The following is a 16,351-nucleotide window of genomic DNA, read 5'->3' on the forward strand; positions in this document are numbered from 1 at the left end:
TCCAAAGTGCTCAAGGACACGCTCTTTGGAGCCATGCAGGAAACATCAGTGGGTCCCTGAGCAGACTGAAGACAGACTGGGCAGACGGCTACCTGAGCACCGGAACTTCTTGCTCTTGATCTGCCCGATGCGCTTGTTGGCCAGGCGCCGGGGGCTGGCACAACGGGCTCCACTCGTCTCAATAGGATTGGTGCGCAGGAAGTCCGCCAGCCACTTCAGGTTACAGTCACAGATGAAGGGGTTCTGGGCCAGATGCCTGTCCAAAGGGGGCAGTCGGCCATCAGAGACAGAACTACAAACTGTGCCCACCTTCACCTGCATGGGGCCTGGCTGCCTGCTGAGTGGACACGGCTGCTCGTTGCCAGAAGACCAGGGCTAGCTGTGGGGGATGTGGTGGGGTGACCCCAGGGTGCACCCTGACACCCATGGATAAGGCCTCCCAGCGCATCACAGGAAGGAAGGGGCTAGCTGAGCTTCCTGCAGTGCCTGTCCCGCCAAGCCTCACTCTTCCTCCTCTTCCAGCCCACCCTTCCCTCTCTCCCTGGGACACTTCGCAAGCATGAGTGGAGGGAGGAGGGACCGAGGGACTGAACGGAGCACCCCTATTCATTCACAGATGAGGAAGCTGAGGCTGGGAGAAGGTGATGGAGGCCTTTGGGCCTCCCCGCCGCCTGCAGACTTGGGCAGCAGCAGTCCATTCTCCAGGACGGGGACATGACAGGTGGCGAGGCTGGGCTGCTGGAGCCCCTCTGCTGCACCTGGACGCACTCTTCCCAACCAGGCCATGGGGCCAAGGCCTCTCCTTGGAAAGTTTACAGGCCATTTGTCCACACAAGGAAAACTCAGAAAACATCACTTTCTGGGGAGTCTCTGGGGCCCCCTTGCCTGGCTGCCTGTGCTACCGGCAGGTGCATATGGTGAACAGCTGACGATGAGGGGCCTCTGTGACCAACGTGGTGGCTTTCCCATTCACAGGCCCTGATTGCCCCAGCAGGTTCAGACCAGCCACACCTGAACCAGAGCTGAGCAGGTCTGCCACTTGTGTCTGGGCCAACACCACATGGGTATACCCTGCTCATGGCTGTCCAGGTGGAGACAGGGAAGAATATTCCTGCACCTATCCCGGCTACCACACCTGGGGCCAGCTCTGAGGCACTCTCCTTCATCCCAGAGCGTCCTTCAGGTCATCTCATGTATTGCCTCAGCCCAGCCCCTGACAGGTGCTGCAGAACTCTCCAAGTTAAGGAGAACTCTGGTCCAGCATCTGTGCCCAGCCCAGCTCAGAAGTTGGCCACTCTCTCATATGTCCATCACCCGCTGGGCTCTGCCTTCTGGCCCCTGCTTTGGAAGTTGGCCTCCCCTGGCTCCGCCTTCTCCCACTTTCTTTTCCAAGTTCTGGCTCCTCTCAGTGCCACCAGGTGAGCCAGGGCCTTCCCATCTTTTCTGCATACAGCTCCACTTTCTTTCCTCAACTTTGAAATTGCCAATTTGCAGAGAAGATGTGTTTGCTGACTTCCAGGGTACAGTGTGTCACTAATGTAAAATATGCCAGGATTTAGGGACTGCTTAGGAGCCTCTCCAGCTGCCCCAGCACATCTGCTTGTGCATAGTGCTCCGGCCTCTGCTGAGCTAACTGCTCCCCTTTGTCACAATGATGGCAGAAAAACCAATTCAATCCTGTTGTTTCCACATACATTCCAACAGTCCAGGGGTGTGGAAAAGGGTGCATCCTTTTAAGAACAGACTATTTGGGTCAAAAACAAGTCATAAAACTTGAACCCCCAGGGACAAGTGGCTTCTGTATAAACCTAAGCATTTGATGCAAATTAGAAACTTGAATAGTAACAAGGCAGAGCGGGTGGGAGGAACAAGGGCCCAGGAGGGAGAACAATCTTGGCACAGGATAAGGGTGTTAAGGGCACACCCCAAATCTGCCACCCAGGTGGCCACCATTGTGGGAACATCTCTGACAGTGGAAAGAAGGGAGGAGAGAAGACTGATTCTCTGACTTTCTTAAAATAGGTTTTAAGGAGCTACAGCTAGAGATCTTTAGGGGGCAGATGTTCCACACATCATTAGTCATTGAGAAAATGCAAATTAAAAACCACAATGAGGTACTATTTCATACAGATTGGGATGGTTATAACAAAAGAGACTTTTTTTTTTTTTTTAGGCAAGTAATACAATGTTGGTGAAATTGTAGAGACCTCCGTCCCTGGTGATACACCACAGGCACTAAATGCTGCAGTCGCTGTGGGAACCATGAGAGCTTTCCTTGACAGTCAAACATAAATTTATCCTGTGAGCCAGCAATTCCCAAAGAAATCAAAACATTTGTCCACACAAAGATCTATAAGCAAATGTTCATAGTAGCATTATTCACCACGGCCCCAAAGTGGAAAAGATCTGAGGCTTTATCAATTGGAGTGGATAAACAAAATGTGGTCTATCCCATACAAGGGAACATTTTTCGGCAATTAAAAAGAACAAAGTGGTGAGACATGCCACACAATGTGTGAACCTCAGAAACGCCACAGCAAGGGCGAGAGACCAGTTACCAAAGGCAGCCCAGTGCACCGTTCCCACTTGATGAACGACCAGAAAAGGTGATCTACGGGGTGGATCTAGATGTGCGGCCGCCTGCGGCCAGGGCTGGAAGTGGGATCCATTGCAAATTCATACAAGGGACTTGGGGGAGGAGCCATGGAAATGTTCTAAAATTGGATTGCTGTGAAAGTTGAATAACTGTGGATTTACTAAAAGTCACTGAATTATACCTCTAGAACAACTGGGCTTCATATGTCTAAGTTGTACCTCAATAAGGATGGGTTGTTTCGTTTTGTCTTGTTTTGATTTTGAGCAGCGGGTCTCATTATGCTGCCCAGGCTGGCCTGGAACTCCTGGGCTCCAGGGATCTTCCTGCCTCAGTCTCTCAAGTAGATGGGACCACAGGGCACACCATGACACCTGGCTGATTTTTTTTTTTTTTTGAAGATGACAAATCTCTTGGGACAAGTAAAACTATAGCAAAATTAATAAAATGACACAAAGTACTTGGTCACAAACCTTGGAGGGAGGTACAGATCTAGCCAGATTTGAGGAACTAAAGGCTCAGGTGTGATAAAACAAGACTCAGTCAAGGAGTTTCACCATTCCAGGTTGATAAGAATATCTGGCTGTACCTTGGATTTGCATTTCTTTTATTCTTGTTTCAAACTGTATTTCGGTTGTTAACTTATAATAGGTCCTCATGGTCAGTGTTGCTTTATGGCCTTAAACAATGAGGTCTTTTCCTGCAGAGGAAGCATGACTGAGGCGAGGCTGGCTGATTTCTCAGTGATGACAAAGAGATGCTGGAGATCAAAGCTCTAGGAACTATTCTGGGAACCCGGTGACTCACAAAATCTCCCCCTGCCTCAGTTTCCTTACAAGTAAAGTCCAGAGGCTCAGGACTGAAGGTACAGAAGGAAGAGGACCCTTTAGTGCTAAGTTAACCGCATGGTAGATGAGAAGCTGCCCCATGAGGAAGCATTCCAGCTAAAAGAGTAGGGCTCTTTTAAAAGCATGACCACAACAGCATTACCAAATGAAGGAACACCAGGATTCAAATACACCATTTTGGGGGTCCCTGGTGAATTAGTGGGCATTGAGATCCATGGCTGTTTTTATTACAAAAGGAGAGGCCATGAGATTAGAACAAAGGACAGGCAGTCAGTGCAGCTAGATGACCTGGTCCTCGGGAAGATGGGGGCTGCTTCAAAAGAAATGGAATGCTAACCCCTCCAGAGCACTTCCCCCTCCTCCTCCCCTGTTGCCAAGGTCACCTGCGCTGGGGGAGGGGGGACTATTCCTCCCAGCCAGGAGTTGATAATGAGTGCCCCCTGGGCAGCTCTTTCCTGCCTTTTAGGGCAGATATGGAACATAGGGAGATAATGAGGACGTCGTCTTCCTGCCCGGATGGGAGAGGGTGGCTTGAGAAGAAAGGAAACCTAAAATCTATAAAAGGGGCAAGACAACCCCACTCCCTTGGACACCCCCTCTGGACCCCCTCCTCTCCAGAGGAGTCTCCCCCACCCCCTCTCTGTTCTATCCTTTAAATAAAACTTTTTGCTCTCGCCTCGGTGTTTCTTGAGTGTTTAATCTTCGACACTGTGGAAACCAGGACCTGATCCTGATTCTCAAGACTGGCTTCAGCGACAGACCTCATGTGCCTCCTGATCAAAGGGCACGATCCTGCCTAGGACATCCTCCTGCCAGAAAATCAATCGCTGGTTGACTAAACCTGAACTTGACTCCACTTCTGTTTTCAATCTGGCAGGACACAGACCACTCCAACACAGTCCCACAAGGACGCCGTCAGCCAAGTCCAGACTGGGGACCTTGACAGAACCAATCATGCAGTGTTTTCAACAAATAAATTGCAAGGAAAAAAGGAGAACGAGTTGGGCACAGTGGTGTACGCCTGTAATCCCAATGGCTCAGGAGGCTGAGGCAGGAGGATGACAAGTTCAAAGCCAGCCTCGGCGACTCGGCAAGGCGGTAAGTAACTCAGGGAGGCCCTGTCTCTAAATAAAAAATAAAAAGGGATGAAGGTGGCTCAGTGGTTAAACACCCCTGGGTTCAATCTCCAGAACCAGAGAGGAAAGAGAGAAAGAGAGAGAGAGAGAGAGAGAGAGAGAGAGGAAGAGGACACCTATTGACAAAAAAATGACCTAAAGGACACATCAGAAAGTATCAGCTGATTGTGTTGCACATGTCTTATTTAAATCTGGATTCCATTGAACTATTAAAAAAAGTTGTATGATATGTATGAGACTCTGGAAGTCCAAACACTAATTAGATATTTGATGATATTAAGAAATTGCTTTTAGATATAATAATAGTGTTGGTTTTTGCTTTGTTTTGTTTTGTTTGTGTGTGTGTGGTGCTAGGGGTGGAACCCAGGCCCGGTGCATGCTAGGCAAGAACTCTACCACTGAGTGACCCCCAGCCCTGGGGTTATTTTTGAAGAATCCTGTCTTTCAGAGATAGGGATGAAGTCTGCATAGATGACTGTACCTAGGAGTTGCTTCAAAATAGTTTGGGTGTCAAGGAAGTGGGGAGCCAGTGTCTATAGTGGGATGATGAACACTTGGGGGTTCACTCTGTTATGATTTAGATATCAGGTGTCCCCCAAAAGCTCACATGTAAGACAATGCAAGAAGGTTCAGAGGAGAAATGACTGGGTTATGAGAGTCTTAACCTAAATCAGTGAATTAATCCCCTGATAGCGACTAACAGTGGTAACTGAAGTGGTAGGGTGTGGCTGGAAGAGGCGGGAATTGGGGCGTGGCTTTGGGATGTATATTTGTATATGGCAAGAGGAGACCCACCTCTCTGCTTCCTGATCACCATGTGAACGGCTTCCCTCAGTCACACTCTTTTGCCATGAAGTTCTGCCTCACCTTGAGCTCTAAGGAATGCAGCCGGCCTTCTATGAACTGAGACCTCTGAAACCATAAGCCCTCAAATAAACTTTTATTCCTCTGCCATTGTGCTGGGGGGACCTTTTAGTTAAAGCAGCGAAATAGTTGACTAAAACACTCTACTACATGCTTGAAATTTTCCACAATAATCACAACAAATTACTAGATTTGTTGCTCTCTAATTTTTAATTTATAGTCATCACCGTTTTACTGTATTTCATCCTATTTGGCATTACCAGTTGTAAGCTGCACTATTATTTTGTGGACTATCAAAAAAGAACAAAATGCTGCGCTGCCAATTAAATGCTATGCCATCCGTTATACATGCACCTCACTTCCGGAGCTCTTCACGTGGAAACATGTCTTAGAATCGGTGGGCTACATTATAATCATTATCGTTATTATTTAACTGTAGCTAGCATTTAGCAAACATTCACAATGAACTAAGCTCTGTACAAACATATTCTTTAATCTCATAACAACTCTATGATGTCCTCATTTTAGGGAAAAATATAAGTGAGGCCCAGAGAAGTTTGTTAACTTGCCCAGGGTCACACAGTCAAAAAGAGGAATAACTGGGATTGGAACCCACAATTGTCTAACCCAGAGCCTGTGTCCTTCCTCTGTAGGAGGCCACCTGGGTGGGGAGGACAGCCCGTCTGTACCTGGAAGCTGTAGCCACCCCTAGGCCCACCTGCTGGGGCCTTCTTGCTGTGAGGCCTGAAGGGAGGGAGGCAAAGGAGGAGGTGGGAGGGTGCTCACAGCGTCTGGATGGCCCGCAGAGAGGTGAAGGTGCCCTTGGCCAGGCTCTGGATCTTGTTGTCATACAGGGAGAGCAGCGAGAGGTTCTGCAGGTCCTGGAAGGCATCGGGCCGGATGCAGTTGATCTTGTTGGCGTTCAGGAGCCTGCGGGCGAGTCAGAGCCTGGGTGAGGAGCGGCCGAGGTGGACTCCTCACTTGTCCTGGCACCTCCTTGGCTTGGGCATGTGTGACCTCAGGGAGCGGCCCATGGGAACAGCCCTGGGGAAGCTGCCCTCTGCGGCTCGGGAGCCAGTGAGTCTGCCTGCCTTCTTGCACATGGGGACCTTGCTGTCCCTGGCTCTTCTCCCTTTCAAGGACCTGCTAGAGATTCCTGGAGAGATACCAGGACTCCACAGGACAAAGCGCCAACTCCAAAGGCATTTGGGAGGCTCCCCCTTTCCAGGGGACTGCGGGGTTGCCCAGGGGCATTTGCATTCAGGGTCTCCTGATCCTGGGAGAGAAACCTGGTTCTGAATACGCATGGTTCCAGGAGGCCTGGGTGTCCCCTGCAGGAGACAGGCCTGTCTCCAGCCACCGAGTGTCTCCAGCCACCGAGTGCCTCAGGACTGCAGGCCGAGTCTCTGCAGCCTCTGGCTCTGACGTCCCGCGAGCAGCTCTGAACGGGCGTCCATGTCCCATTCCTGTCTGGCCTCTGCAGAGCCCCGTAGCCTTTCAGCCCTACTGGGTCACCTGTCTCCAGTGAGTCCCATACCCCAAAGAGACGAAAAGGAGCAATCTGGGAGGCCAGAGGAACATGGCCTCTCCCTGGGCCCCACCCAAGGACACCCTGGGATCAGTCCTTACAGGAGCTGTAGGGTGTACAGGCCTCCAAACACACCGCGGGGCAGGTCTGTGATCTTGTTTCCATAGAGGACCCTGGAGAGAGGCAGCAGAGGGAGGGTTAGGGGGCAGCCCCCCACCCCCGCCCCACCAGCGGGCATTGTTCCCAGGTTTCCCACGGCCTGCTCACAGTGCCCGCGTCCCGGCGTGTGCATTTGCTACGGGCACTTGCCAGCAGGTGGCGATAAAATGTCTTCCAAAAGCATCACCTGTTTCCAGTTTGCTCAAAGGTACCCTCTGGGCTGGAGGTGGCTGTGACTCCCCAGGAGCAGCCCTGTCCCCCTGTCCCCACATACAGGGCCCCACAGAAGCCTTCAAAAGAGGCCCTTCCAGGGAACCTCGTGGGAAATTAATCCTGGCCCAGGATTCAAAAGGAGACTGTCAGACAAGAGAAAGTCCCACCGGCAGAGCTGATCGACATATTTTCAGAGAATTACAGGAGAAAAAATAGAATACCAGACAGCACATGCAGGACGGAAATCAACCGGCGGGACTCGCAAGCAGGTTTCTTTTTTTATGGTGTGGTATTTGCAAAGTTTTCTGCATTGAGCATGAATGAATTCCATGTATAACCAGGGAGGGAAAAAGCAAAAGTCAGGAAAAAAAAAAAAAAAAAAACAACCTAAAACATGTAGGCAAAGATGTTCGGGCAGACAGTGAGAAAGTCAAGGGAGAAAAACACCAAAGAGGGTTTGGGGAGGAGAGGGTGTGCTTTATTCCCAAAGTCCTAGTCACCCCCTAAGTCACCCTTGTAAGCATTCAGAGTAAAAACTGCTCTCACTTCGAACATGCCTTCAAGACCTTTCAGGTGGGGGGCACAGCAGGAGCAAAGGCCCTGTGGTGGGATCCAGGGTGACCCATGTAGAGAGCCAAAAAGACCAGTGTGATTTGAGTGGGAACAAATGGGATAGCAGCGTGGACTTCACTCAGTCAGCATCAGAAAAATCTTTGGGACATGATTGGATTCTCATTTCAGACACATCCCTCAAGCTGCTGTGTGGAGCAGAGGGAAAGCAGGTGACAGCTCAGGCCTGGCCGAGGTGGGCACAGAGGAGTATGGGATCTGTTTGCATGATCTCAGCATGCAAGGTCCTATGCAGCAGGAAGCAGCTGTGGCCAGTTACCCAGGAGTCACAGAAACTCATTGAATGGGTTATTGTCACCCTTTTCTCCCTTTAGACTGGTACCGTCCGATGTAAGAGAATTGCATTCATTTCTCAGAGGAAGAGCTCTGCCTTGTGGCAGGCCACCGCCGGGATCTGATCTTCTTGACAGTGATCTATCATCATGTCCTGCTGTGTAGGTTGTACACTGCACAACCTCAGGGGCACCATTCACAGTTGGCCTTGGATTCTGCTCTGAAAGAGGGCACGTACAGCAGGCCGAGAACTGGCAGCCTCTTTGTACTCCCCAAGGCGCAGGGGACCTCCATTCTGCTCCACTCGCCAGGCCTCTAATCTAGGCCATCAAGTGTCCAGTGCTGTCAGAGGGCAAGTGGAAGCAACCAGTCCTAAGAGGGACAAATGGCTCCCACCGTGGGGAGCTCGCCTGGCTGTAGGACACCCTGAGTGTGCTCTCTCTATGGACAAAGTGCCCTGGGCCTCAGAGAGTGCCCGACTGGTGAAGCTGGGGTGGGAACAAGCCTTCTCAGGAAAAGTCAGTGATGCTTAGTAGATGGTCCCACCCCGGAGCAGGGCAAACACCATAACCCGCGTCTGGAGGTCCAGCACATTTGGGATGAGAGATAGCAAGGCTGGCAGGTGTCCCCACTGAACCTGGTGGCCGGGCTCCTGTAAGTGACCCAGGAAGGCTCAGCAGCCTTACGGGGAGGAGGGACCGAGTTCACTGCCATAAAGAAATCTGGGGAAATCTCCCCAGGCGTCAGGGCCGTGGCCCCCTAGCTTTTCCATGCACTCAGCTCTGGATCCCTTCTTCCTCCCCCTGCTGGGGAAGGTCCAGCCATGAGGCCTGAGGAAGCAGGAGCGGGGCTGGCTCTGCAGCTCTGGACTTTGCTCGGGAGGGAGCCCCGCTGGGGCCGGGTGGGCAGGGATGTTCTTCCCAAGGCTCACGGGAGGGGTTCCTAGCACCATGCTGGACCACCCTGGGAGCCTCAGCTGCTACTCACAGCGAGTTCAAGGAGCGGAGGCCCTGGAAGGCATCGGGAGCGATCTCTGCAATCTGGTTGTTGCTCAGGTCTCTGCAAAGAGAACAGGAGAAAGCTGATGCGCGTGCGCCACCCGGCCCTACCTGGCCCCCTCAACAGGGCAGGGCTGTCTTTCAAAGTAGAGAAGCAGGGTCCAGTTCCCCCATCCCATAGAACACCCCCGGGACCCTCTTATTCTGTGCAGTCTGAGCATGGTGCGGGAGAGGGACACTCCAGCGCAGGAAGCCATCGGCATCCTGGCCATGTGACATCCCTAACTGCTCCTGTTGACACCCAAGCTGAAACGGGGGATGACCGACAGCTCAGACGCAGGCTCGGCCTCCCACTCAGGCCTCAGGACAAGCCTGCCAGGCAGGAGGGCCATCTCCATGTTTCAGCCCACAGGCTCTCCCCCCACCCTGGTGAGGTGGGGACTCACATCCTGCGCAGCTTTCTGTAGGGAGAGAAGGCTCCGGGAGGGATGGACTTGATTCCATTGAGCTCCAGCCGGCTGCAGAGAACACAAGAGCAACGGGGAGACAGAGGTCCAGGTCTCCCTGGCCTCGGCTGTGGTCTGCCTTCTGTCCCTGTCCCCTGCGCCCTTCCGTCTTCTGGAGGCTAAAGCTCGGCGAGTGGGAGCAGACCTGCTGTGATCTGAGGTCACCCAGGCTTCCCTAGCCGGAAGGGGTTCACGATGATGCTAACACCAAGACACCCATTCTGGCAGGCCCGGCCAGCAACGCTGGACAGACAAACTACTGAGGGACACCCTCCCCAACCCTCTGGAGTTTTCCAGCCGTGGGCAGAGAGCTCAGCCCCATAGAGGCACACAGTGTCTTCCCCATCTGCCACTCAGGGGCCTCAGGGCAGCACCTGCATGGTCCTGTACTCACATCTCCGTCATGGTCTCCGGCAGGTTGGCGGGGATGGCCGTGAGGCCTTTGCCGCGACAGTCCACGATGCCATTGCTGCAGGCACACATGGCGGGGCAGGAGCCGGAGGAGAGGGTGCAGGAGGGCACACGCCCTGCCTCCCCCTGGCCTGCAGAAACAGGGAGCTGTGATCTCAAGTGTCCTGCACCAGCACCTCCCTCCCCAGATCCAGACCAATGGGTGGGGAAAGCGGCAGTTTCTGTGGATGTGGATGAACCAGGAGAAGTTGCCATGGGTGCAGGATGTAAGAAATTCTGAACTTGGATGTGATCCTGGGCGCTGGTACTTGTCAGATGTTTGCTGAATTCAATCAAAATGAGCTGTACCAGAGTGTCATTCATACCCTGGGAGATCTGGGCCCACCCAGAAAGCTGACGCTTCAGTTTCTAATCTGTATCACTTAACACTTCCGAGTTCCCATGACCGTCACAGGACTGTGGTAAGAATGTGAACCAAGTGTCCACTCTGCACTCTGGTGGGTTCACTACATGTAGAATCTCACTGAAGCCCTCCTGCACAGCTGCGCAGCCCTGGGAGGAGCGTGTTGTTGTCGTTTTACAGGTGAGGAAACCGAGTCCCCAATATGAATCAATTTGTTAAAATTCACTCAACTGACTTAATAGATAGTGAAGCCAGGATCAAGCCCAGTGCCTGATGTAAAGAGCCCACCCTTTTTAAAAATGGAGTCATAACTGACATAAAGTGCACCATCTCGAGTTTGCTGCCCAGACATGGACCATGTCCATCACCCAGGAGGGTTCCTCCTGCCTTTTGCCCAAGGCAACCCCTATTCTGATGTCTATCATCTATCTGATATTTTTCTGCTTGTCTGTGATTTTCACATAAATGAAATTATCCAATCAGTTCTCAGTTCGCTTTTTTAACCCAACATAAAATCTTTGAGATTTAATGTTGTCGTGCATATAATAGTGTGTTCTTTTTTGTTGCTGAGTAGCAGTCCATTACATGGGCATATCATAATTAGTAAACCACTCTCTTGTTGGTGGAAATTTGCATTGTCTCCAACTTTGGGCTATTGCAAAAAAAATGCTGTCATGAATATTCTTGGGTGTTTTGCAGAACAAGTGAGTACTTCTAGCAGTGGAGTTGCAGGGCTGTGGGGTAGACATGTGTTGAGCTTTCCTGGATCCTGCTACACAGTTCTGCACGTAGCTGAGCAATTTACACTCCTGCCAGCCTTCTAGCATCTCACACCTCCGGGCTAACCCAAAGGGCAGGCACAGGACTAAATGAGATAAAGCTATATGGATCCAGAGCAAAGTATGATAGTGTCCTCCTCAGGAACCTGGCCATCGGGATGCAGAGATTCCAGAGGAGGAAACAGGGTCCAAAGAAATGCAGAAACCAAAGTGTTCCAAATGCAAAGAGAGGTTTCATTTCAAAACAAAAACTGCCCGTGTTATCAAGTCCCATTCTCCAAAAATACAGCAGCTGCAGTTGCTCAGAGGTACAGCTCTGGCCCTGGCTCGCCTGTCTCGCAGCACAGACCCATGTGTGCACACTCATGAGCACACCTACATGCTCCCGTGCACACACTCCCCTGCACATGCACACACACTCTCCTTTGCACACGCCCTCCCTTTTACACACGCTCTTCTTTCTTGCACACACACACTCACACAGCAGCCCTGTGCACAGCAGTGTTGAAGTCTGGTCTCAGGGGTCTCCAGTGCTCCAGAGGAGGTGACAGCCACACCGGAGCCTCACACTGAGGTTCACACGAGCCCAGCAGACGCTTTCCCTCAGAGCTCGGGTGGCAGGTGGGCTCAGAGCCCACAGGTGTGCAAGAAATGGCCAGCCCCACGTCCTCTCACCTGGCTCACTCAGCAAACGTTCTTGACCATTTCTTAACCCAGTGCGGGCCAAGTACTGAGGACGTGGCCAGAAACACGTCACCCCTATTCCACAGGCTCGTGGAGGTTGCGGTCTATCTATCAGGGAACTTCCTCTGGGGTCAGAGGAGGCTCCCTGGGCTCTGTGGGGTGAGGAGACCACAGGCCACAGGAAGGAAGGGTGCAGCCAACAGGGGAGAAGCTCATGAAGGCTGGAGGGGAAGCCCCTGCAGCAGGGAGAGGCAAACGTGGGGCCGGGGGCAGTGAGTGAGGGGCCTGGGGCCTGGGAGGTGAGGCTGACCCCGCTGGGGCCTTGCAGGGCTTGAGGGCAGCTTGAACTCTCACGGAGCACTGGAGGGCCTGTGAGTACGTGCAGCATGACCGTCCAGGCCATGGGCTCTTTCAGGCCTTTGGGCTGCAGCATGGAGACCAAAGGGGCCAGGGAGGGAGTGGGCAACCAGTCTCAGAACGCAGGAGGAAGAGGAAGGGGCACAGGCCCTGGGGTCCGCCTGGCCTGGAACCAAGTTAGAGGGCAAATTTCGAGACCTGCCGAGGAAGCAGCTGAGGCAATGGGAGGAGGGGGAGGTGGGGCTGAGGGGATGTGCGGTCCAGAGGGTGAAGGGTAGAGGAAGCAGTGACGGGCAGGGACAGGAGGAGACAGGCAGGCAGCGTCAATGCACGGTTACATGCGGTCACAGGAGAAAATGGAGGTGGGGTCAGGGGGAAGCAGCGGCAGGGACAAGCAGTGAGGACTAAGGCCAGCATGCAGTGGTGGCCAGACGCTAATATGTGCTAATGGGAGGGAACAGAGGAGGTGACAGGAGGAGGCAGTGGGTGGGACAGGAGGCAGCGCCTGCACCTACCTGAGCAGCTGAACTCACTCTTCTGGACCTCGGCCACGTTGAGGCCGCGCAGGCCAGCGGGGCCCGAGCACTGGGTGAAGAGCCCGATGGTTGGCCTCTGCCTCAGCCACTGCGAGAGCCAGGCCAGGTGGCAGTCACAGAACAGGTGGTTGGAGTGCAGGCGGCTGCAGGAGGACAGGGTGACTGGCAACCCTCCCGGACCCCAGCCCCACGGAACAGGGGGAACTGCGACCCCAGGCAGGAGGCTGGGCCCCGAGCCTGCTGAGCCCACACACAGTCTCCATCCTTGGGGCGGCTCAGCTCCCACCGCGGCTCATCCACAGCTATGCAGAGTCCCCAGTGGCTCCCCTTGCTGTCCCTCCAGCCCTCTGCAAGACACCGGAGGCTGGAGCCTGCCCGGCGAGTCTGAGTTCATCTCACTGAGCTCTCAGATCCTCCCAATCGCCCAACTCATTTTCAAACATATAAGCTAGCCATTGGTTTCTGAAGGAAAAATCAACTATAAATGACACTGGACGCCTGTAATTTCAGATCCCTCCCTCCTGCTGCAATTCCTGGGAGCAGCTCCTGGGCTGGCCTCGGGTGCAGAGAACAGCACCCCCACCCTCCTCCATAGCCTGCCCTGGACACCGGCCCACAGGTGGACACTCCACGCCCTGCTGCCCCCTGCTAACTCACAAGGTCCGTAGCTTGGGCATGTGGTTGAAGCTGGACACGGGAATGGTGGTGATGTTGTTGTTGTTCAGGGTCCTAAAGGGACAAACCAGAGTCACTTACCATCTGTCCATTACCTGGGGTAGGGCCTTTCTGCTAGTGAATGGGAGGATCTGTCATACCAGGTCCCTCGGTCCACCTTCAAGGAGGACTAGTACTGGGCTGACCATGGGGATTTATACCAAAGAGCACAAGACCTGGACCCTCCAGGGGATCCCCTGAGCTGGGACGGTGACTGGGAGCCAAACGCACCATGCACTCCCACTCTGGAAGGACAGGGAGACAGATGGAGCAGGGGAGGGGCTCTGTAGACAGGGATGCGTGGAAAAGGGGGTGAGGTTTAGAAACAGAGGGAAAAGGGGCTGACATTGCAGGCCCAGGGCGGAAACTCTGGAAGACACCACAGTTACAGGCCTGACCCCAGGGGTTGTGTCCTCCCATCCTCGGGGTGATTCTGGGAGAGTGTGTCTCCTGCCTCCTGCACCCCCAGGCTCCATGCCCCTCCTGCCTCCCCAGGTTTACTTACAGCACCTCCAGCCCTCGCAGGGCCCGGAAGGCCCCCTCCTCAATGCAGCTGATCTGGTTCTTGTCCAGCTGTCTGTGAAGCAAAAGAGGGTTGTGTGTGTAAGGGGGTGCATTGCCTAGAAAAGGGGTGTTCAAATGTTTTGACCAAGCACTCCAAGAGGCAGGACCTGAATCATTTGCCATACATGTCAATCCAAGTTGTAAGTATTAATAAAAGCTGAATTTCTTCTTATTTTCAGTTAAAACAACAATAAAAATCAAAATTATATTCCTCTACTCAACCTTGCATCCCTTCCTCAAATTTTGGAAACCACCTAGAAGGTGCTGACAGCTGAAAAATGAGAAAGAGTAACACAGAAGCAGGGGCAACCAGAGCTGGCAGCAGATTTCCACCTGAGTGCCAAGGAGATTGATTAGTGATGGTTGCCTGGGGTGCTGCTTTCAGAGCAGTACTTTGAGCTCTGTGGGAAAGAATGCAGCGATCGATTATTAATGCCTGCCACAGGCATGGGAGGGGTGCTTATGGCAAGCATGACAAGCACTTGCCATTCTGCTGTATCAGATCTTGGGGAGGAGGTAAGCCTGGACCAGAATAAATTTGAATAATGATAATAAGCCTGGAATCCCAGCTACTCAAGGGGCTGAGGCAGGAGTTCCAGGCTAGTCTAGATCTTTAGCAAGACCCTCAGTGACTTAGCAAGACCCTGTCTCAAAATAAAAAATAAAAAGGGCTGGGGATGTGCTCAGTGGTAGAGTGCCTCTGGGTTCAGCCTCCATCACTGCAAACATAATAATGAGGAGATAAACAATTACATTTAAATAGCACTTGACAAAGGGTATACATTTCTGTATCTCCTCTAAATCTCAGAACAAGCCTGTGAGGTAGGTTTATTATCCCCATTTATTTTCTAGAACAATATATAGAGGTTGCATGAAGTTAAGAGAGTTGCAGCAGCTTAAAAGCTGTGTGACTGGAGAAGATTTGAACGCAGTTGTCCCAGTGTAAGATGAGAAGAGCACTGGAGGGCCAGGACCAAGGACATGGCCTCTTAACCCAGCCTTCTTGACTCTGCATCATGCAGCAGCCCCAGGGCCCTCTGCTCAGGACCTTGGCTGTCAGAGAGAATCATACTGAGGGAGGGGCAGGTGCTGCCCGTTTCCTCCAAACCCAGACTGTTCTAGAAGACCGCGCTGGCACCAGCCATCTCAGAGCCCAGGTTGGCTCCTTGGCGGCCTGGACCACAGGGTCCAGGGCAACCAGGGGACGCTCCCTCCTGGTCTGTACTCACAGATTTTTGAGGTCTGTGGCTCCGCGGAAAGCCTTCCTGGGGATGGCCTGGAGGGCGTTCTCGCTCAAGTCCCTGGGGATGAAGCACCAGGGGAGAGAACACTGGTCAGGAAGAGAGGCCTCCAGAGTGCCATCACGAGCCAGGGCGGCCAGGGGGCCAGGCACCCGGCTGGGCAGGGCCTGGCTACTGCGAGCATCTGTTGGATGGAGCCAGAGAGAGGCACCCTGTCCTGAAGGGAGCTCTGTCCTCAGCCACCTCCCCTCTCTGGGAGGGAGGAGCCTGGGGCCGCTGTGACCAGCCCTCCAGACCCAGAGGAGAGCTCGGCCCCCACATATGGTGCAGGGCTGGAAAGGATTCAGCAGAGGAGGGGCTTCTCCGTGGCACCCAGCTGCCCTGGGACGGCTGAGGAGCGGGCCCACCTCTCGCTGTGCTGATTTACTGCTGGGGAAACTGAAGCGGGCCCACCAGCCGTGCCCCGCCCAGATGTCCCACTCCAGGCTGCCGGACTCCAAAGCCCCTGCTCCTGGGGCCTGCAGGCAGCAGAGCACCAAGAAAGCCTGGGCCCCCTGGGAACAGGGACACGGACTCAGGGCCCCACCTCCCACTTCCTGCTGGCCCAGGGACTGCCCCCAGGTCAGAGAGCAGGACCCACTGAGGACTCCCTCACTACCCTGTGTGAGAAAGGAGGGAGGGCCGAGCTCCTTCGAGCCCCAGGTCAGCTTCCAGAGGCTTCCTCCAGCTTTCCTGGCAAGCACTGGGCCTCTGGCACTAACCCCTACCTCTCCCCGCAAACTCACAGTCCGCTGGCATCCATAGATGTTTACAAAGGGCGAGCCCAACCAGCCCTTCCTTCCTACGTGGCAAGTGTGTCCCCCCAGGGCTTAACTGGAGCCAGCTCACCAGACCCTCCAATGGTGTGGACAAAC

At 53.4% G+C, this 16,351-nt stretch overlaps 1 protein-coding gene across 1 annotated transcript in view; it reads right to left on the minus strand.

Moving 5' to 3' along the window:
• The window catches only part of Slit1 (slit guidance ligand 1), a 153,676-nt gene that overhangs the window by 40,210 nt on the left and 97,115 nt on the right, over positions 1-16,351 (minus strand). Inside the window, exons 5-14 of the mRNA XM_047552921.1 lie at positions 15,426-15,497; positions 14,138-14,209; positions 13,576-13,647; positions 12,898-13,061; positions 10,143-10,290; positions 9,689-9,760; positions 9,232-9,303; positions 7,071-7,142; positions 6,228-6,371; positions 93-256 (exon numbers count right to left, since the gene is read on the minus strand). Of these exons, the coding sequence (XP_047408877.1) occupies positions 93-256; positions 6,228-6,371; positions 7,071-7,142; positions 9,232-9,303; positions 9,689-9,760; positions 10,143-10,290; positions 12,898-13,061; positions 13,576-13,647; positions 14,138-14,209; positions 15,426-15,497 (1,052 nt within the window). The remainder of the gene's footprint in view (positions 1-92; positions 257-6,227; positions 6,372-7,070; positions 7,143-9,231; positions 9,304-9,688; positions 9,761-10,142; positions 10,291-12,897; positions 13,062-13,575; positions 13,648-14,137; positions 14,210-15,425; positions 15,498-16,351) is intronic.

The sequence above is a fragment of the Sciurus carolinensis genome, chromosome 5, assembly GCF_902686445.1.
Source record: "Sciurus carolinensis chromosome 5, mSciCar1.2, whole genome shotgun sequence".
Lineage (NCBI taxonomy): Eukaryota > Metazoa > Chordata > Mammalia > Rodentia > Sciuridae > Sciurus > Sciurus carolinensis.